The following is a 21230-nucleotide window of genomic DNA, read 5'->3' as shown; positions in this document are numbered from 1 at the left end:
CCTGGAGTACATATTTAGATGATACATGATAGTCAACTCAGGTTTGCAGAGGACACAGTGCTCTGGATGGGGGCAAATGAAGCCACTCAGGTTCTCTAGGTAGTTGTATGCATTGATTCCATAGGGACTAAGAATTAAGACTGATATGGAAAATTATATATATATATATATAATATGTATGTATTTCCAAAGTCTTGGTCCTCCTGGTGTCAGAAACACAGGTCTAAGGGTCAAAGTAGCATTACCCATAACAGATACTTGCTCTAAGCAATGTATTGAGGAGTGACTGCACATTTTTATCTCTGTTATTATTGATTATCTGCAGTTCTTGAGTTAAAATGCAATGAGAAGAAGACAAATTCACACAGCCAAAATATTGAATGTGAAAGGCCAGTTTCAGCATTAGAAATGACACCACCTCTTTCATCATAAATGGCCTGGGGGTGACACCAAGCTCCATCACTAATTGCTTCTTGGTACTTGAGGTGGTTCCAAGGCTAAGGCAGAGAAAGCCACAATATGGTATGATACCATATTGAAGGAGGTGATCCTGTCCCTCTACTCCGCTCTTGTGAGATCCCACTTGCAGCACTGGCTGCAGTTGTGGTGTCCTCAACATCAGAAGGACATGGAACTGTTGAAGCAAGTCCAGAGGAGGTCATGAGGATGCTCAGGGGCTGCAGCATCTCCTGTATGGAGCCAGGCTGAGAACATTGGGGCTGTTGAGCCTGGAGAAGAGAAGCTGTGGGGAGACCTCAGAGCAGCTTCCAGTGTCTGAAGGGGGCTACAAGGATGCTGGAGAGGGGCTCTTCATCAGGGACTGTAGTGATAGGACAAGGGGTGATGGGTTCAGACTGAAACAGGGGAAGTTCAGGTTGGAGATAAAATACAGCTAGAATCTGCCATTGTATCTGTATATGGACATTTGGAACTACCACACTTAGCCTGCTACAGTTAAGAAGGTCTTGTCTGCAAATGCTCATGAAGATGTGTTGCATTATGTGCACACAAGAAGGGGATGAGAAAGGCAGCAGGGCTTTCAACACCAGCAGCATAACATCATTCTTCTATACAAGGTGCTTTCCACATGGCACATTCCCACTTTTTGGAAGGGAAAGAGAGAAGGAAAACCTCCACGCTCGCTGGGTTAAATTGGGATGGACTTTCAAAAGAAAACCAAATACCCCTTGAGAACAATATGGTTGATTTAAAAAGGGACTTTCTAAGTAGGATTTGCAATTCTTTGCTCACTGGAAGGTGTTTCTATGCATTTATAACCTTTCAAACCCTCTCCGAGCAGAAACCACGGCTTTCTGCTGAGCTTACAACCACCTCATAGGAGAGGCTGGGGAAAAGCAGTGACCAGAGCTCCAGTGAATAAACAGCCACTGAAATAGCAGCATCTCAAGCTTCTGACACCCTCCCAAGCATAATTGACAGGCAGCATTAAGAGGGGGAGCACGTTGCTCCTCCCCACAAGTACAGACCTGGCGATGTATCGGCTCGTGGCTGATCTGTTCAGGCAGCTGGATGGAGAGAAGCCAGGACTGGGTGTACACTGCAACCTTCCTGTTGGAAACAGAGGAAAACAGAGATCATTTGGTCAGAATCAATCCATTTCATGCAGTTTGCATTATCTTAGGTCCATAAAATAATCAGAGGGATAGGACACCTCTGCTGTGAGGAACAGCTGAGAGTTGGGGTGGTTCTGCATGGGAAGAGAAGGCTCAGGGAGACCTTGCAGCCTTTCAGTACTTAAAAGGGGCTGATAAGGAAGTTGAGGACAGTCTGTTTAGTATGGTCTGGAATGACAGGATAAGGGGTCACAGTTTTAAACTAAAAGGAGGGAGATTTAGGTTGGATATAAGAAAGAAAGTCTTTATGAAGAGACACTGGAACAGGTTGCTCAGAGAGGTGGCAGGTGCCCCATCCCTGGCCAGTCAAGGTCAGGTTGGATGAGGCTGTGAGCAACCTGATCTAGTTGAACATGTCCCTGCTCATTACAGATGGGTTGGACTAGATGACCTTCAAAGTCCCCTTCCAACCCAAAGTATTAAATGATACTATGATCTTACGACCTTAACCCAAAGCAAGAAGCTCCCAGAGCCCGGATGGGTGAGGATGCTCTTTCTGGACCACATCGCTGGCACCAACAGACCAACCAGAGCAAAAAGTCTCCTTCCCAGCTCCAACCACAGCAGGAACCTTTCCCCATAGCACCCAAACACACCATAACCCCCCTCTGGATAACCCCCATGCTTTTGCTATCACTTCCACGCTCAGCTTGGCTTGGCTTGGCTGGGGAAACCCAGCTGCTGCATCGGCTACATGCGCTCACGTAATTAAACTGTCCTTGAGCGGGGCGGAAAAGAACGAGCTGAAAACAAAGGCTGGCTCCCGGTTTTCCAGGTGGCTCAGTCACTCACCTGCCAGCCCGGGCGTGTTGGGAAGTGAAGGAGTGGAATTTGATCGAGCGGCAGCGCGCTCTCCCCACGCGCGAGCTGTCACTCGGGCTGCCACCAGCGGCAAAGCCCCATCTGTTCCCTCTGCTACTCAAAGCAGCGGCGATGTGGGAGCGGGTGGCACATGCCTGTCGATCAGAGGCATGGAGTAAACTCTGTGTAACTCATTGGGAAGCGCATTGAGGCTTGCCGCGAGCTCGCTCGAGCTTGCTGTGAGCGTGTGGAGTGTTCACCGGGCGTCTGAGGCACTGATGAGGGGTATTTGCATCTCTTCCTTTCAGCTTCCCTCTCATTTCAGAGCTTCTCTGCTCTAAAGAAGTGGTAAATGATGTGGTAAAGTTGTCAATGCTCCATCCCTGGCAGTGTTCAAGGCCAGGTTGGATAGAGCCTTGGGTGACGTGGTCTAGTGTGAGGTGTCTCTGCCCATGGCAGGGGGGTTGGAACTGGATGATCTTAAGGTCCTTTCCAATCCATACCATTGTACTGATAGGACAAGGGGTAATGGACTGAAACTTAAGCAGCAGAGGTTTAGATTGGATATAAGGAAGAAATTCTTTACTGTTAGGGTGGTGAGGTACTGGAATGGGTTGCCCAGGGAGGTTGTGAATGCTCCATCCCTGGCATTCAAGGCCAGGTTGGATGAAGCTTTGGGTGATATGGTTTAGTGTGAGGTGTCCCTGCCCATGGCAGGGGGGTTGGAACTGGATGATCTTAAGGTCCTTTCCAACCCAAACCATTCTGTGATTCAATGATGCTATATAAGAGCATCTTTTCAGTGCTAAAATAAATACACATCAATGTTGGGTTGCTCTGAACATACCGCTGAGCATCTCTTAGTGAGGATGTGCGCTGAGGCTACCAAGGTTGACCACCCAGCTGAACCAAGGAAGCTGTGGCTGCCCCATCCCTGGCAGTGTTCAAGGCCAGGTTGGACACAGGGGCTTGGAGCACCCTGCTCTAGTGGAAGGTGTCCCTTCCCATGGCAGGGAGTTGGAGCTGGATCAGCTTTAAGGTCCCTCCCAACCCAAATCATTCTATGATGCAGGCAGAAAGACCCAAATTAAAGTCCACACATTAGTATAGGGACAGAGCATCCCTCTGCCCTCTGCTGTTGTGCTTAATGCTCCTTAAAGCAAGCTCAGCAGGATGGGCTATACCAGAAGCTGCTCTACAGGGCAGTAGACAGTGTCTCTGAATATTTAATACCTCACATAAAAGCAGACTCTTGGGGACAGACACGCTCCCTGTTTGTGTGCCATCCTTTCAGTTAAAGCAGCCTGACAAGCACATATTGGCCCGAAACGGTAAATCACTAAAAGAATAAATAGGTAAGTAAAGAAATAAAGGTTGCAACAACATCACACCACTGGTTTTTGGTTTGTAGATAGCAAAAATACATCCACAGCATGATGTCTGGGGTGGCTTTTGCCCAGATTTTATCTTCTGGCAAGAAGTTATGTTATTACACATGGACAAGTGATGCTCATCTCCTATTACACCTCTTGCTGTGAATTAACTCACAGCCTGGAGGCAGTTTAACCACCTGAGAGCCAGTCCCATCCACAGCAGAATCCGGGTTGGATGCATCCATCCAGTGCTGCCGACCATGCCTGGCAAAGCATCAGGCTGGCAGCTGGCAAAGAAACCCTTTACCCACCCCCTAATTGCTCACCCTGCATGCAAATCCTCTCTGAACCATTAGAAAAGCACCTCAATATTTACCCAGGAGGAGACAACCCAGCGCCTGCCTCACGCTGCTGGATAAGAAGCTCCATAATTAAACCTTGTGCTGTCAATGGGGATTTAGGGGGAAGTATTTTTAGAAGCTTTTGTATCATGTAAAAATCAGTTCCAACACAAGCAGGGCTCTGTGAGCATCCCAGCAGCCCGAGAGAGGATGGAGGGGATGCAGTTTGATGGCTCAGATGTTTAAAGAGAACCCAAGTTTGGGTATTTAGAGTGGGTACCAACTTGGGATGCTCACTTAGAGCAAACACCAAGAGCTTTTCATTACTAAATGCAAAGCATCTGATATTTTGCAGCAGTGGTGATTCAGATAATACAGTATCTATATTATCAAAGCAATCCAAAACTGGGGTGAAACTGGGGCTGAGCAACGCAACAGGGAACTGGATAAGGGTTGACTTAAAAACTTAGAAGCTGAAATTGCCGCAAGTTGGAGTATACTAAACAAGAAACCAAAATGATGCCCAAAGGGCTTGACTCTGGGAGTTTCCATTGGTCCAGACATGATTTTACTTTGCAGGACAGATGCCAGACACAAAACTGTCCCATTTTCCTCCCCAGTTACTCTGCAATTGGGGTGAGCATCAGCGTCGGGATGCAGTGATGCTGTCAGATCAGAGAGCATCCCCCACGTCCCACATCTTCCTCTGCATTACACAAGTCCCTCACTGCAGAGATGTAAATAAGTGCCAGGGCAAGTTCCTCCCCTGTGCACACTCCATGGCAGTGGGAACAACAGGGGGAGGGAAAAAAGCAGGGAAAACTAAAAGCTGCTGGGGAGAGCATCAAGAAGTGCACATTAAGGGCTTTTGAAGTGATTACACCCAGCACGGTGGCGTCAGGCTGGATATTTTATACCCTGCCTAAGGGACAGGTGGTTTTTCCTCCTCTTTTTCCCCCCCTTTCTTAATGATTTAAGTCGGTTTGAAGCGCATCATCTGTAAGGAAATACACAGCCCGTGCAAACGGGCTTGTTTCTCTTCATGCATCATCCCAACCTGACGCTGGCTGCTCCGGCGGCTCGGGGTGTTCTCAAGCGCGAGCGGTGAGAAGTGATTGCTGTACCTAAACCCCAGGCGCGAGACTCGACGCGTCGCTCCGGAGGGAGCAGGAGCTGTCATGTTCATTAAATGCATGATTACAGCTATGATTAATAGCGGGGGCTACAGCCTGACTCCTTTCTTCCCTGCTCCTCTAAAGGAATCCACAGCCAAGCGGTCCCACGGTGCTTCCCGCAGCGTGTGTCTCGCTTGAAATTACAGCTTGTAGAGAATCATGGAATCGTGGAATGGGTTGGGTTGGAAAGGACCTTAAGATCATCCACTTCCAACCCCCTGCCATGGGCAGGGACCCCTTCCACTGGAGCAGGATGCTCCAAGCCCCTGTGTCCAACCTGGCCTTGAGCACTGCCAGGGATGGGGCAGCCACAGCTTCTCTGGGCACCCTGTGCCAGCGCCTCAGCACCCTCACAGGGAACAGCTTCTGCCTAAGAGCTCAGCTCAGTCTCCCCTCAGGCAGGTTCAAGCCATTCCCCTTGGCCTGTCCCTACAGTCCAAAGCCCCTCTCCAGCTTTCCTGCAGCCCCTTTAGGCACTGGAGCTGCTCTCAGGTCTCCCCTTCATGCAGCAGAAGGGCAGGATCCCCTCCCTGAGCTGCTGCTCATGCTCTGGGGGTGCAGCCCAGCACATGGGGGGGTTCTGGGCTGCACCATGTTGAAGCCGGGTCATGGGGAGCTTCTCCTCACCCAACAGCCCCAAGTCCTTCTCCTCAGGACTGCTCTGAATCACTTCTCCACCCAACCTGTGCCTGGGATTGCCTTTTGATGGAAAAAGAGAAAAAAGCAGAATCTATCCCTGTCAAAGGCTCCACAACTATTAAAATGCTTAAAACTAACAGCCATATATTGATAAGGACCCTTTCCCATCCACCCATAACCACAAAGTACAGCTCAAGGCTCTAAAGGGTCCATCTAATGCATCCTGGTCTTTCTCCTCCTGGGAAGGGTTGGCAGGGATTTGCCTTGGAAGCCTGGGAATCAGCCTCTGGAGCAACATTCGGAGCTTTCCAATGTGCCCATGCAGGGAGTGGGATGCTTCCATCCAGCTTCAACACCTCTGCTCAGCCCCACTTTGCCCAAGGGCTTGTGCTGCAACAAAAACACCCACCAAAAAGAATGCTTGAACTTTTCCTCTGCATTAAAACCAGGCTGTAAATACTGCACAGAGGGAACATGGTTAATTATTACCTGCTTAATTATTTAGGAAGGACTTTATTGCTCCTAGGGCACAGCTCAAGGACCAGGGGCTCATCATGTGGAAAGCTCTGTTTGCACATCTTATCCAGTAATTTATATTTTATATGGTAGAAAAGCTGTAGAAAACTGGAATAGCCTAAAAAGAGGGAGAAGTTGCAGATATGGGGTGAGGTGGGACCAAGAGATCATGGAATCATGGAATGGTTTGGGTTGGAAGGGACCTTAAAGCTCATCCAGCTCCAACCCCTGCCATGGGCAGGGACCCCTTCCACTGGAGCAGGATGCTCCAAGTCCCTGTGTCCAACTTGGCCTTGAACACTGCCAGGGATGGGGCAGCCACAGCTTCTCTGGGCACCCTGTGCCAGTGCCTCAGCACCCTCACAGGGAACAGCTTCTGCCTAAGAGCTCAGCTCAGTCTCCCCTCGGGCAGGTTCAAGCCATTCCCCTTGGCCTGTCCCTACAGGCCCTTGTCCCAAGCCCCTCTCCAGGTTCCCTGCAGCCCCTTTAGGCACTGGAGCTGCTCTAAGGTCTCCTGTTGCCTTCTCCAGGATGAACAAGTTCAACTCTGACAGCACCGTTAAAATGCCATCCAGTATCAAGCCCATTGCTGCCCACCTGGTTCAACTGCCCAAAATCAAGGATAATTTATGGAATTCTTATACAAGGATGGAAACAACCGGGGTTTTGTGACAGCACTCAGTGATCAGCTCTACTGTCCAGTGCTTCGACTTAGAGATGACCATAACAGGGTTATCCCATCTTCCTGTTATTACTCAACAAGAAATGGGATTTTGCCCTTGTGCTCATCCTGCTTCAACATGACCTGCCACAGAGGAAAAGCCTTGCTTTAACCAACAGCTCCTTTAACAGGTCCCATTATATCCCTGCTTTGCTCCATGGCGCACGCAGCCTACTTTGGGAAGAGCACAGCGATTCATTTTGTGAGTCTCCCCTTCCCTTTCCTGCTGAACCAAACCTTTGGAGGCCGGCACAGCTCAGGGAAATTTATTTCTTTAATTACTCTTCATTTGAGTGTGTTCCAGTGTTTCAGATGATCAGCATCAGCAGCTCCGGAGGGGCATTTATTTCACTCACCGGACAGCAGGAGCCCTCACTCTTTAGAAGGTAACAGCAAAGGAAAGGATGAGCTGTCATTACAGGAGTGCAGCTTTTCGTGCCTTCCTGCTTGATCCCATTGCAGCTTCCAACAGGAATGTGCCTGGCCCTGGGTCAGGAACTCACGAGTGCTTTAACCACAGGATCATTGAATAGTTCCAACCCCTGCCATGGGCAGGGACACTTCACACAAGACCGTGTCACCCAAGGCTCTGTCCAACCTGGCCTTGAACACTGCCAGGGATGGAGCATTCACCACTTCTTTGGGCACCCTCAGCATCCTCACAGTTAAGAGCTTTTTCCTTACATCTAACCTGAACTTCCCCTGTTTCAGTTTGAACCCATAGTGAAGCAACACTGATTAATGAAGCATGGCCTGGGTTTGATGCTGTATGAGCATATTACTGCAAGGAGGCCGGAGTGGCTCATGTAGAGCATCTTCCGAGCTCTACAAGCTCTGTTCTACACCAGTGTTGGACCCAGTGGTACTCCTCAAGGAGCCCAAGTCTCTGTCTGCAATCCCAGACTGAATTGAGCTCTAAAGGGACCAAGGGATTGAGCAACCCCAAAAGCAAGGGATTGAGCTCTAAAGGGGGAAGAGGTTGAGTAATCCCAAAGACAAGGGGTTGAGAATGGAGGGACCAAAGGATTCAGCAATCCAAAGACAAGGCATTGAGATTGAAGAGGCCATGGAATTGAGCTCAAAGGGGTAGGGGATTCTGCAGTCCTGAAGACAAGAGGTAGAGCTGAAATGAGCCAAAGGATTTAATTCAAGAGGGGAAGAGATTAAGATTGAAGGGTTTGAGGGATTGAGCAATCCCAGAGACAAAGGGATTGAGCTGAAAGGGGCCAAAGAACTGAGCTCAAGAAGAGGACGCGACTGAGCAACCCAAAGCCATGGGATTGAACATGAAGGGCCAAAGGGATTGAGCAATCCCAAAGACAAGGGACTGAGCCTGAAGAAGCCAAGGGATTGGGCTCAACAGGGGCAAGAGACTGAGCAATCCCAAAAGTGATGGATTGAGATTGAAGAGACCCAGTTTTAATGACAGGGCATCAAGACTGAAGGAGCCACGGAACTGAGCTCAAAAGGGGGAAGAGACTGAGTAATCCCAGAGGCAAGGATTGAGATTGAAGGGGTCAAGGGATATAGCAATCCCCAGCCCAAGGGATTGATTTTAAAAGGGGGTAAGGGATCGAGTAATCCTAAAGGCAATACATTAGGATTGAAGGGGCCAAGGGATTAAGCAATCTCAAAGACAAAGGCTGAGCTCAAAAGGGGCCAAGGAATTGAGTTCAAGAAGGATAAGGGATTGAGCATTCCTAAACCCAATGAATTCCACTCGAAGGGGCTAAGCACATGTGGGCCCCAGCACAAGCAACACCAAACCCAGCTGAAAGCTGAGGAATGCAACACTCCCGTTTCCACTGTTCTCACACTTTGTGCTGGCCTCTCCTCCACCTACTTCTTCCTTAACCCTCCACCACTTGGTCCCAACACATTCAAGGTATTTTGCTGCCTAATTCCTGCTTGAACACCTACATTAAAGATGTCATGAGCATTAAGAGTGCCACCAAGCAGAGGATGTGTGATGGAAATGTTCCAGTCTTAAACCCATCCTTTCCTTTTCAAGAAGCCGAGCAGTCCAGAGGAGGGAGCATGGTTCACACAAGCCCTTGGCCGTGGGGAGCCAGTGCTGGTGCTGAGCACTTCATCATCCTTACAAAGTGGAAAGTGCATTTCTGTGGCACTCAGCACTTCTAAAATGAGTTGGTAAACAAGGAGCTGAGAGTGCATTTCCCTGTGCCACAGTGATCCTCCTCCTCCTTTCGCCCAGTGTGGAGCTCTCCCTCCGCATTTGAAATCACAGAATCATGGAATGGTTTGGGTTGGAAAGGACCTTAAAGCTCATCCAGCTCCAACCCCTGCCATGGGCAGGGACCCCTTCCACTGGAGCAGGGTGCTCCAAGCCCCTGTGTCCAACCTGGCCTTGAACACTGCCAGGGATGGGGCAGCCACAGCTTCTCTGGGCACCCTGTGCCAGCGCCTCAGCATCCTCACAGTAAAGAACTTCTTCCTTATCTGCAACCTGAACTTCCCATTTCAGTCTGAACCCATCACCCCTTGTCCTATCATTCCAGTCCCCAGCATCCTTCCAGTGGGTGAAGCTCAGCCACACCAGTGTCCCCAAAGCCACCAGCCTTTCATCCCACCAGGCTCCTGCATGCTCCCAGCAGGTAAAACCTCAGTGGAGGATCAGGAAGTGCAGAATTTGTCCATGGAGATCAGCCTGGACACTGTCAAAACACCCCTGCTCAGGGTGTGCAACACCTCTCACCACAACGGTGGTGGCTGGTGCCTTGATTGGAGTCAAGGTTCTCTTCCTGGCTAATGCCAACCCTTAATTTGGTTTGTGCTGCTTTCAATCTCACACAGGGCTGTGCTGTTTTAGTTTCCCTTTGGAATTCCTTTGTGAAGCACTACATTGTCAGGACCTCTTGCTTCTTCCCCCAATTTCACGGCAATTCCTCAAGAGTCTGAAGCCCGTCTTAGCAGCTGTAGCAAGAAATGAGGCAAATGCTCATTGTGAGTGGAGAAAGCAATTCATTCCGCTGGCTTAATTAATTGCAACGTATCAAATGCTTTCCACACCTATTTTCTAATCAGTGAGAAATACATCATTGCAGAAATACTAGTTATCCCAAAGGGAAAGAGCTTTTCCATGTTGATGCTGCATCTTCATTCCGTGCAGAGATGAGAGGTGGATTTCTGAGCTCTGTGTTTGGAGCTACATGTTTTCTTCTGAGCCTTTTCCATCCTCACTCGAGAGCTGAGTTATAGAATCACACACTGCCAGGATGGTTTGGGTTGGAAAGCACCTTAAAGCTCATCCAGTGCCAAACCCTTGCCACAGGCAGGGACAGCTTCCACCAGAGCAGCTTGCTCCAAGCCCCATTCAACCTGGCCTTGAACACTGACAGGGATGGGGCAGACACATCATTCACCATGAATCTCTTCAGGGAGCTTCTTTACACCAAAAACACCTTCAGAAGCTTACCCTAGGTCAGCAGTGATGCCTTCCCTGTCCCCAGCCAGGTGTTCTCAATGCCACCAGCAATGAAGTGTGTTGGGGATGAGCCATGGCAAAACTCATGCTCCTCTTGCCCTAGCAGATGGAGGAGTTCCTTTATCACTCCTAGAAGTCCCAGGATTGACTCTGATTGACTCCAACTGACTTTGATAGAGCACATGGCTGCAGGAGGTGCATCCCCAAGACCAAGTTTTAAGTCCCCACCAAAATCCATCAGTAAATCACTTGCTGGAGACAGAGCAACAGCGTGGATGGATCAGCTCATTTGATGGATCAGGCACATCCAGCATCACATTTCTTGATGTAATCGGGTGATAAAGAGATAAAACACTGACCCAATAAATCCAGGCATAGAGCAGAGTTATAACCCACTGTAAGGAAACACTAAGCTATTAAACTGTCAGGAACACTTCCCTGCTCTCTGCTCCCCCAAACACAGTGTCTGGCACTCGAAAGGAAAGGAAAAGCTGTTGTTTGGGTCTTTAGATAAACTTCGTCAAGTGTTGCAAACACAGAGCACTGAATAAATGTGTGCAGGTTCAGATGTGATCAGCAAACACAAATCTTCCACCCTGCCAGCCCCTGTTATCATAAAGCAAGAGACAGTGATACCTATGGAATCCATCTTTGTGAAGGTGGATGAGTTATGGGTAGAGTTCATAGACCAGACCTAGTTATCATAAAGCAAGAGACGGGGGCATCTGTTCACTCCATCCCTGGAGGATGGATGAGTTATGGCTAGAGGTCAAAGATGACATAAGAATACTGACATACACCAGCTACTTGGGCTTTATGGTTACAAACCCACCATGCTGTGTGGCAGGGGAAGGAGAGTACAGCAAAATAAGACCTATGGAGCCAGGCTGAGAACATTGGGGCTGTTGAGCCTGGAGAGGAGAGCTGCGTGGAGACCTCGGAGCAGCTTCCAGTGTCTGAAGGGGGCTACAAGGATGCTACAGAGGGACTGTTCATCAGGGACTGTAGCAACAGGACAAGGGGTGATGGGTTCAAACTGAAACAGGGGAAGTTCAGGTTGGAAATAAGGAAGAAGTTCTTCCCTGTGAGTGGAGCACTGGAACAGGCTGCCCAAGGAAGCTGTAGGTGTTCTATCCCTGGCCATGTTCAAGGCCAGGTTGGATGGGGCTTTCAGCAACCTGGTCTAGCGGAAGGTGTCCCTGCCACACTGGACTACATGATCTTTAAGGTCCCTTCTAACCCAAATTATTCTATGATTCTATGAACCCTTCCTGCAGCTGTTTAAGCCCTGTGGGTTTTGGCTGCTCCACCTGGCCATGGAGAAGACATCCCTCCTCTGCTTAGCAGCTCCTCATGACCTTGGGGACCTGAAGCCCTTCTATCTCCTCATTTTCAGATTGCACAAACCCAGGTGTGCAACTCTTCCAGCCATCACTTCTCCCCTGGGCTCTTCCCAGTGATCCAACATTGCCCTGAAACCTGCCCCAAAACCAGAGCTGCTCCATCTAAGAACTTTCCTGTCCAAATCCTGGGGCCTTCGCCCCTTTTCTTGCACTCCAGCAAGATGTTTGCTGCCGTTGGTAACAGCTTCAACGCTGGGGGATGGTGCTTATGGCAGAATCCCCCTCAGGTTGGGTTTGTGTAAGCTGATTATCCTGATTCAGTCATTTTGGAAAATCCCATTGCCATTAGGAAAGCTCTCGAACAAGTCCAGCATTGCTGACACCAGGATTTGCTTGGTCTACAAAACCCTGAGCTCACTTTATGGCCTGACTTTCCATGCTTCCAAAGGCTGATCCTTGCGCATCTTCCTCCAGATACAGCACCAAAGCCAAGGATTTAACAGCTCGCAGGTAGGTTCACAGGCATCGAAACAAGCCATATGGATGCACACCCATGACCATGTCCATACCTATTTGCAGAGCCAGCAGTGAGGAGGATGCTGCAGGTTAGTCAGGCACTGAAAATCTGTCCCGAGCAGAGCTGAGTTGCAGAAAACCCAGCAAACTGTCCCCAAACTGCTGCTGAGCATCCCTTAAATGCTCTCAGAAGGGTGATCACCTGAAATAGATGCTTCATCAGCTCCGTGCCCCCTCGGCCACCGCAGCATCCTCATCTCTGCCATCATGTGCTGGTGGCTTCATCCAGCCCCAGGTGGCTGGGGCAGCTAATCCGTGGTGTAAGCTACATCTTTGCCCTCCTCCCTGCCAGCAACGATGTGCAGGAAGGATTTACCCTCAGCGGCTGTCCCTCCTCCTGCCATTTTCCCTCCAGCACCACTTACAACTTGCATGGGAGCATCAGGGGGAAGTTATTTAGAATCATGGAATGGTTTGGGTTGGAAAGGACCTGAAGATCATCCAGTTTCAACCCCCTGACATGGGCAGGGACACCTTCCACTGGAGCAGGGTGCTCCAAGCCCGTGTCCAACCTGGCCTTGAACACTGCCAGGGATGGGGCAGCCACAGCTTCTCTGGGCACCTTGTGCCAGCACCTCAGCACCCTCACAGGGAAGAGCTTCTGCCTTGTATCTAACCTATATCTCCCCTGTTTCAGTTTGAATCCATCACTATCACTACAGTCCCTGATGAAGAGAACTCTATTTCACTCTTCATTCAGATGTTGCTGTTTGCTCCTGGTTTTCCTCACACATTTCAAACTTCCTGGAGCCGCTCAGCTCCCCTGATCCGCACAAAGCTCCTTCCCTTTCTAATCCTGTTCTTTGTGAGTTTAAAACTACCCAGGATGTCCTGTAACGCTCTGCAGGCAGTTTCAGAGGCTGAAACAAGGCTGACCTCTCAATAACACTCTTTATTGCTTCTCTTCATCCACCTTCCCACCCTACACCGAACAACTTCAGCATCAAATTGCCTCATTTAGAGCATCATCCGTGATCACACTCATCTCTGCCCCCTTCTTTCCAGCAAAGAAAAACAAGGACACAAACCCCTCAGCTTTGCCTTTTCCAGCTTAAGTGTCCCCAAATCTTGTCAATAAAGCACTTCAGGAGCAAAAATATGCAACCCCAAGTAAAAACTCCAATGAAATACCATAAGCACAGTTAAAAGCCTGCTCTTGCCACAGAGACACGCTCAAGCCATCAGGTACAAGAGGAGCTGAAAGAGGAACCGAACTGAAGTTAAATGTAAAGGCAGTAACCGTGTTGGAATGCCTGTTCACAGTCATCTGCAGAATGATCCTCCCAGCTTTTCTTAGGTCAATATTGAACATAATTTGTCGAGCATCTCAAATAGGTTTAACCTTGCGGTGGCGTTAGGAGGCTTTGTTCAGGTTTAAACAAGAAACAAGTTTAATGGTGCATCTCTTAACTAAGCCTCAGCTAAGAAAAACCTCCATTTTCTTTAATCTTTCATTTCTTCTATGTTATTTTCCCTTCAGAGCTACTGTAGAGCAAGAAGAGTTCAGGGATGTGCTTTGGCACCAAGGGGATGCCCATCACCTCTGCATCTGAGCTCCTGTGAGGCCAGAGGATGAGTCACAACACATGGGGTAGGAATAAGCAGCTAAAATCCAACCATCAGTGGATTTTGGACACAGACAGGGACAAACCTTTGCTGCTCACCTGCTCTACCAGGGCTCTTGGTGCTCAGGTCTCTGCCCCGGCCGGGGGTGCTGAAAGTCTTGGAGAGCTTATTGGCCGACACACGGTACATCACACCACCGATGCAGCGGTAGCCTTTGTTCCTCCATCTCTGCTGCACGTGCTGGGACTTGCCTCCATGAGGTGATGGGCGAGCTTGGATTGACAGTGGGGATCTGCAAGAAAAGATAAAGGCAGGGTCAGCTCAAATTAGGGATGATATTGTGGATTTGGGAGGAAACCATCAGCTGCCTGAGGATGGAGTTGATGCAAGGAGGAACCAGGGATGCTCTTGCTGTAGACAGGAGAAGCTCTGGTTCCCAGTGATTTCATAGAATGGTTTGGGTTGAAAGGGAGCTTAAAGCTCATCCAGCTCCAACCCCTGCCACGGGCAGGGACACCTTCCATAGAGCAGCTTGCTCCAAGCCCCTGTGTCCAACCTGGCCTTGAACACTGCCAGGGATGGGGCAGCCACAGCTTCTCTGGGCACCCTGTGCCAGCGCCTCAGTACCCTCACAGGGAACAGCTTCTGCCTAAGAGCTCAGCTCAGTCTCCCCTCGGGCAGGTTAAAGCCACCTCCCCATCTTTCCACTTGACCCACAGACCCTGTACAAGGCAGTGAAACACCAATGAGTTGGGATAAGACAAGAGGAAACGGCCTCAAGCTGCACCAGGGCAGGTTTAGATGGAGCTGAGGAACAACTCCTGCCCCACAGGGTGCTCAGGCATTGGAACAGGCTGCCCAGGGCAAGGCTGCAGTCACCGTCCCTGCAAGTGTGCACACAGCATGGAGACATGGCCTCAGTGCCATGGGGCAGTGGTGGCCTTGGCAGTGCCGGGGAAGGGTTGGACTGGATGAGCTTAAAGGGCTTTTCCAAGCTATTTGATTCCATGATACACCACCAAAACCCCCTCTGGTTCACGACCTGGTACCTCCTGCACCATCCCACCTCCTTCCCAAGCAGCACGGATGCAGGCAGCTCATTCAGTCCACACGCCGTTATCCAAACAGCCAAAATCACATCTCCACTATCAGTCGTCTCCCTCATTTAGGGCTAATCCAAACAGTAATTTGTTTATGCAAATGAGAGCTCTAATTTTGTATTAGTCCAAACTAAGGCTCATAATGCTATTAGCAGAACGTACATAAACCCCGCATTACTGCAGCCTGTCTGTAAATGAAGATCCCACTATCCTATCAGCAGAATGCAAGCCCTGGAGAGCATTCCCTGTAAATGAACATGTGCTGCAAAGGGAAAAAAAAGGAGAACTGGAAAATGGAATAGTTACATTTCTTAATGCTGAGCCTGACAGGCTCTTCATTTCATTGGGCTGTTGCCACTGGCTACTGAGCTTGAACTGCTGCCTGGTTTGTGAGGAGGGGATGGGGTTGTATAAAGATGATGCCTAGTTCCAGTATCCCCAGGGTTTGGTCCTTGGGAACTGCTCCAGAGAAAAGCATCAATTTTACACAACCAGGTTACTTGTAAAGAGCTATGGCGGTGACAGCATGGTGGGAAGTGACTGGTGAGGCACTTGGAATGGGCTGTCCAGGGAGGTTGTGAATGCTCCATCCCTGGCAGTGTTCAAGGCCAGGTTGGATGAAGCCTTGGGTGATGTGGTTTAGTGTGAGGTGTCCCTGCCCATGGCAGGGGGGTTGGAACTGGATGAGCTTAAGGTCCTTTCCAGCCCCAACTGTTCTATGATTCTATGAAAGGAGGGACATTAGGGCTGTCCATGGAGTACCCAGAGGTCACAGCAAGTTTCCACGGTCCAAGATTGCCACCATCACTGGCAACAGGACCTGGACAAAAGTCTTAGGGCCATAATGGAGTGAACAAAAATCATATCAAGTACCTAATGGCCACCAGGTTGAGGGAAGGGACTCTCCCCCTCTACTGCACTCTGGAGAGAACCCCCTGCAGTCCTGATCCAGATCTGGGGCAGTAGCACAAGAGGGATGTGGAGCTGTTGGAGTGAATCCAGAGGAGGCCATGGAGCTGCTGTGAGGGCTGGAGCAGCTCTGCTCTGGAGCCAGGCTGAGAGAGCTGGGCTGGGGCAGCCTGGACAAGAGAAGGCTCCTGAAGGGGAGACCTGAGAGCAGCTCCAGTGCCTAAAGGGGCTATAGAGAACATGGAGGGGGGCTTGGGACAAGGGCCTGTAGGGACAGGACAATGGAATGGCTTTAACCTGCCCGAGGGGAGACTGAGATGAGCTCTTAGGCAGAAGCTCTTCCCTGTGAGGGTGCTGAGGCGCTGGCACAGGGTGCCCAGAGAAGCTGTGGCTGCCCCATCCCTGGCAGTGTTCAAGGCCAGGTTGGACACAGGGGCTTGGAGTAAGCTGCTCCAGTGGAAGGGGTCCCTGCCCGTGGCAGGGGTTGGAACTGGATGAGCTTTAAGGTCCCTTCCAACCCAAACCAGGCTGGGATTCTGTGCTTCCATGGAAATCCAACCAATCCCAAGTTGTGCACAGCCCTGGGGGCTGCTCATGCTGCTGAGCCTATCCAGCGCTGGTTTAAGCATCAGTCTACGACCCAGCTGGATGAATCCCTCCACTCCCCAGGCTATTTATTTCCCTGCTTTGCTGCACTCCCTCAAGGCACTGGAGTGGCTGCACACGCCAACACTCCTTGTTCAAGAGCCACCCTTTATCAAGAGTTATTACCTGGTGGCATCTGACCCCTGGGATGTGAGCAGGGAGCAGTTGCTGAGCAAACAGCAACAGCTACAGAGCAGAAAACACTTTAGCCCTTTATAAAGTGATATTATAAAGGAAAAGGCAGTGTAAGAGGAGCGGAGCAGAGATGGGCGCAGCGGCAGCTCTGCTCTCTGGCAGCCCTTAGTAGGGGTCAAGCCCTAAGTGTAAGGGATCAGGGGTCCCGTATTGGGTATTTGGGATGTTCCCATTGGGATTTTTCAAGGATTTTGGTGGAAAGCATCAAAAAGCATCTCATTCCACAAAGGGAGTGGAGCTGAACCTCCTCCAATATGTGGTTGTTGAGGGAGATAAATGAAGCCTCTGCAGAACATCTACCCAGGTTTCCAAGGCCCCAAGTGCCTCTGGACTGAAGACTCAACCAAGGGCTCAGCCTGGCCATCTCCATTTCTACTTCCTGGGTGGTGGAAGCATCCAAACAGGGATATCCTGAGGACCCCTCATCCTCCACAGAGACTTTGCACCAGCCCAGCTCCTCAACTGGAAACCTTCCTATCCAAAAAGTCAGCCTTAATGGGGATTATATCTTCTGAGGCCTGTGAAGGGCCCCAATAGCCCAATTTAAACACCTTCTCAGGGGTCTTCATTATTTGTAGCTGGATTTATTCCCTTTAACCTGGCACAGGTTGCCCAAAAGGGTGGCGGATGCCCCATCCCTGGATTCCTTCAAGGATGTGGGTCAACAGCCTGATCTAGTGGAAGACGTCCCTGCTCACTGCAGGGTGGGTTGGACTAGATGACTTCTGAAGGTCCCTTCCAACCAAACTATTCAATGGTTCTATAAAGATAGTCCAAATTGAAGGTAAAATATGTTTTATATCAGAAACTGACAGTGGAAGATGAACCCACATCAGGTTCTGGACAATCTGATCTAGTGGAAGATGTCCCTGCTCATTGTAGGCTGGTTGGACTGGATGACCTTTGAAAGTCCCTTCAACTCAAACTGTTCTACGATTTTGATTCTGTAGGATATTTAAAATTGAAGGTAAAATATGTTTTATATCATAAATCACAGTGGAACATGAACCCACATTGAAGAGATGGGGGGAAATCTAATGGACCAGCCTTCACCTGTAGAAAGCCTCTATCTCCCTCTTTAGCCAAGCTGTTGCTCCAACCATTGCATAGCCCCAGCACAACCTCAGCTCTGTGTCCCCTCCCCATTAGTGCCATCCAACGCAATGTCCATGGGGAAAAGCCACCAGCATGGGGATGAAGGATGACTCTAATGGAGGGCACGGAACCGCTCTGAAGCCACAGTGGCTTTTCATCGGCAGCGGTGTCACTGCTCTCTGTTGAATGCTTACCCTAATGGAAAGGACGGCCTTTGGAAATGAACTGTATTGAGAAAAAGAGGCTAAAATTAATGAGATAATAGCCAGGCCAAGGCCCTGAAGAATACACCGGCCCCTCGACACGAGGGGCTTGTAATTCCCTTTCTGCCGCACAAGCCCACGGATCTAAAGAGTCCTCCCGTCCATCCAGAAGCCCCGCTCCGGCAGGAAATTTCATTAACGTTGGAAAATAGGAAAGGTATTAAGCGTGGATAATGAAGGCCAGAGTGTGAACAGTGCCTTAAGATAGTCTTCTTTCTAGCCTTTGTAATGGGAGGCATGAACTTTCCCTTCAAATCCATTTCTAATCCATTTGAAATACTACAGCAAATTATCTTCCCTTCAGCCCGAAAGCGGCCAGCCAATTTCCTCCGAATAGAAGTGACAATGCTACAGAATTTATCGCCATAACCTTGACTACACAAGGTTGAGGGTTGTCTTTTGCCCACCCTCCCCCCCGGCGTGGACAGAGGAAGACAAAGTTTTAATGAAAAGGGAGGTAGAGGAACGCTATAAAAATGTTTAAACCCAACGTTGTGGTTGTTGGAGCTCCGGAGCCAACGCGGGGCCGAGAGTGATGGGAGCATCAGAGGAGCTTGTGCTAAAAACAGTACAGAGGGAGGGCCTGGAGTGATGAAAGGCTGTAGGTTGAGATCTGGGCTCTTTCATCCTTCAACTTTGGGTTGCTCTCAATGAGCTTGTCCGTTTCATGCTGCTGGTTTGTACATGCTCAAGTTGACCAAGTCTGATTTTCTTTATTCTCTTTCCCATGATTAAGCATCCAGCTGCTGTGTCCTTCTTAAGAGTCACAGAGTCATTTAGGGTGGAAAAGAGCTTTAAGCTCATCCAGTCCATCCATACCCCAGCACTGCCAAGGCCACCACTGCCCCATGGCACTGGGGCCACTTGCAGCGACAGTGACTGCAGCCCTGCCCTGGGCAGCCTGTTCCAATGCCTGAGCACCCTGTGGGGCAGGAATTGTTCCTCAGCTCCATCTAAACCTGCCCTGGTGCAGCTGGAGGCCGTTTCCTCTTGTCCCATCCCTTGTTCCTTGGGAGCAGAGCCCAGCCCCTCCTGGCTCCATCCTCCTCTCAGGCACTTGTAGGGAGCCATCAGGTCCCCCCTGAGCCTTCTCTTCTCCACCTGAACCCACCAGGTCTCTCAGCCATTCCCCATCTCTCTTGTGCTCCAGGCCCTGCACCAGCTACATTGCCCTTCTCTGGCCCTCCTCCAGCACCTCAATGTCTCCCTTGGAATGAGGGGTCCAGAGCTGAACCCAGGATTTGAGGTGCAGCCTCACCAGTGCCCAGTGCAGGGGAACAATCACTTCCCTGGTCCTGCTGCCACACTGCTTATTTCTTCCAACCGACTGGTAAACCCAAAGCAAAAACTGGACCAAGAGGGAGAAAAGGGCTCAACAAGACAACGTGGAGTCAATGGTCAGTTAATGCCCAGCTCAATGTGCCTTCCTTGCCTCCAAATACAGCAAAGCTGCTCAGAATGGAAGAAAACTACCAAAACTTCAGCCAGGACCCAGCAAGTGCTGCCACCAAAATACAGACCCTTTTAAATTGCTCTATAAAGAGCAAAAAAGAGGGAGATTTCCAAGCCAAAGTAGATGATGAGTGTTAGCAACAAGGATGACTCATTGCAGTGTGAAGCAAGAACTGTAGGAGATGCTCAGATTTAACACCCCTGTGCTATGCACACAAGTGTGCACCCATCATAGAACCATGGAACACTGTGGATTGGAATGGGCCTTAAAGCTCATCCAGTTGCAACTCCTGAATACCTTCCACTAGACCAGGCTGCTCAACACACAAGACCATCTGATCCAGAAAACCCCCACAAACACCTGCATAAACTCACCTATATGAGACTTCTGAAGGTCCCTTCCAACCCAAACTACTCTATGATTCTATATTTGAAATATATGGAGTATCTGATGTATATAAATTAAACCCAAACCCAGAGCAGAGCAAGAGCATCCCAACGGCATTTCAGCCAACTGAAACGGAGAGGATTTCCTGGCGCTGACGGCAATACAAGGGGCTCTTAAAGGATGGTTTTCTCTTCCTACTGAATATCTTCTTTAGGCTTAGCTTATTTTGTCCTGGAAGTAATCCTTACATAGTAAGAAATCACATTTGCATGCTGGCATTTGATTCCCAAGGAAAGAGCGGATCAGAAACGGGGCAATGGTTGCGGATAGCAACAGGGAGAAGCGAGGCAGGAGGGAACTTGTCCACCCAAAGCCTTTCAGGTGGTGATCAAAGCCCTGATTTTGGAATGATAGCAAAAATGATGGAATAGATATCACAGTATTCTTAGCATGAAACAGAACAAAACACAGGATTTAGGCTTAAAAGTGCTCCTCAAGCCAAGCAAGCCTCTGAGCTGCTGCACCACTTCCACTTGGAAGCTGTATCATCTCTATCCTTACTCACGAACTTCTTTAGGACCCCGAATCTCCAGAAATAAGGCAAGTAATTCCCTTTAAATGTTTGATTTCTGGACTTGATATCAACATGATTCTTTTCTTCTTAAAAAAAAGGTAAAATCTCAAAGAGACACTTTAAGACCTGATTTATTTAAAGAACCTGATTTGGATTATTCAAACTATTCAGTTCATTGACTGTGATAGTAAGAGTTGAAAAAGTGATCAGAAAGGAAAGCATATGAAATCATGGGTCTTCTGCACTTGGCCTCATCAAGCTTCATGAGGTTCACATGGGTGCACTCCTTCAGCCTCTCAGGGCCCCTCTGGTCCCATCCCTTCGCTCTAGTGCATCATTATCTCCTCCCACTGGATGGCTTCACTTGGAAGCCATTTCAGCTCCATGCTGGCATTCCCCTGCATTTCCTGCTTGCTTCCAAGAAGAGTCACAGTGAAGGATTCATCCTGCACTTGGCAGCCCTGCAGTGTTGGGTTTAT

At 49.5% G+C, this 21230-nt stretch overlaps 1 protein-coding gene across 1 annotated transcript in view; it reads right to left on the bottom strand.

Moving 5' to 3' along the window:
• ZC3H3 (zinc finger CCCH-type containing 3) overlaps positions 1-21230 on the bottom strand; it is a 150991-nt gene that overhangs the window by 39703 nt on the left and 90058 nt on the right. The window contains exons 5-6 of the mRNA XM_034062216.1: positions 14229-14422; positions 1488-1569 (exon numbers count right to left, since the gene is read on the bottom strand). Of these exons, the coding sequence (XP_033918107.1) occupies positions 1488-1569; positions 14229-14422 (276 nt within the window). The remainder of the gene's footprint in view (positions 1-1487; positions 1570-14228; positions 14423-21230) is intronic.

The sequence above is a fragment of the Melopsittacus undulatus genome, chromosome 1 (genome assembly GCF_012275295.1).
Source record: "Melopsittacus undulatus isolate bMelUnd1 chromosome 1, bMelUnd1.mat.Z, whole genome shotgun sequence".
NCBI lineage: Eukaryota > Metazoa > Chordata > Aves > Psittaciformes > Psittaculidae > Melopsittacus > Melopsittacus undulatus.
The sequence above is the reverse complement of the archived record's forward strand: the minus strand, read 5'-3'. Positions and strand labels throughout refer to the sequence as shown.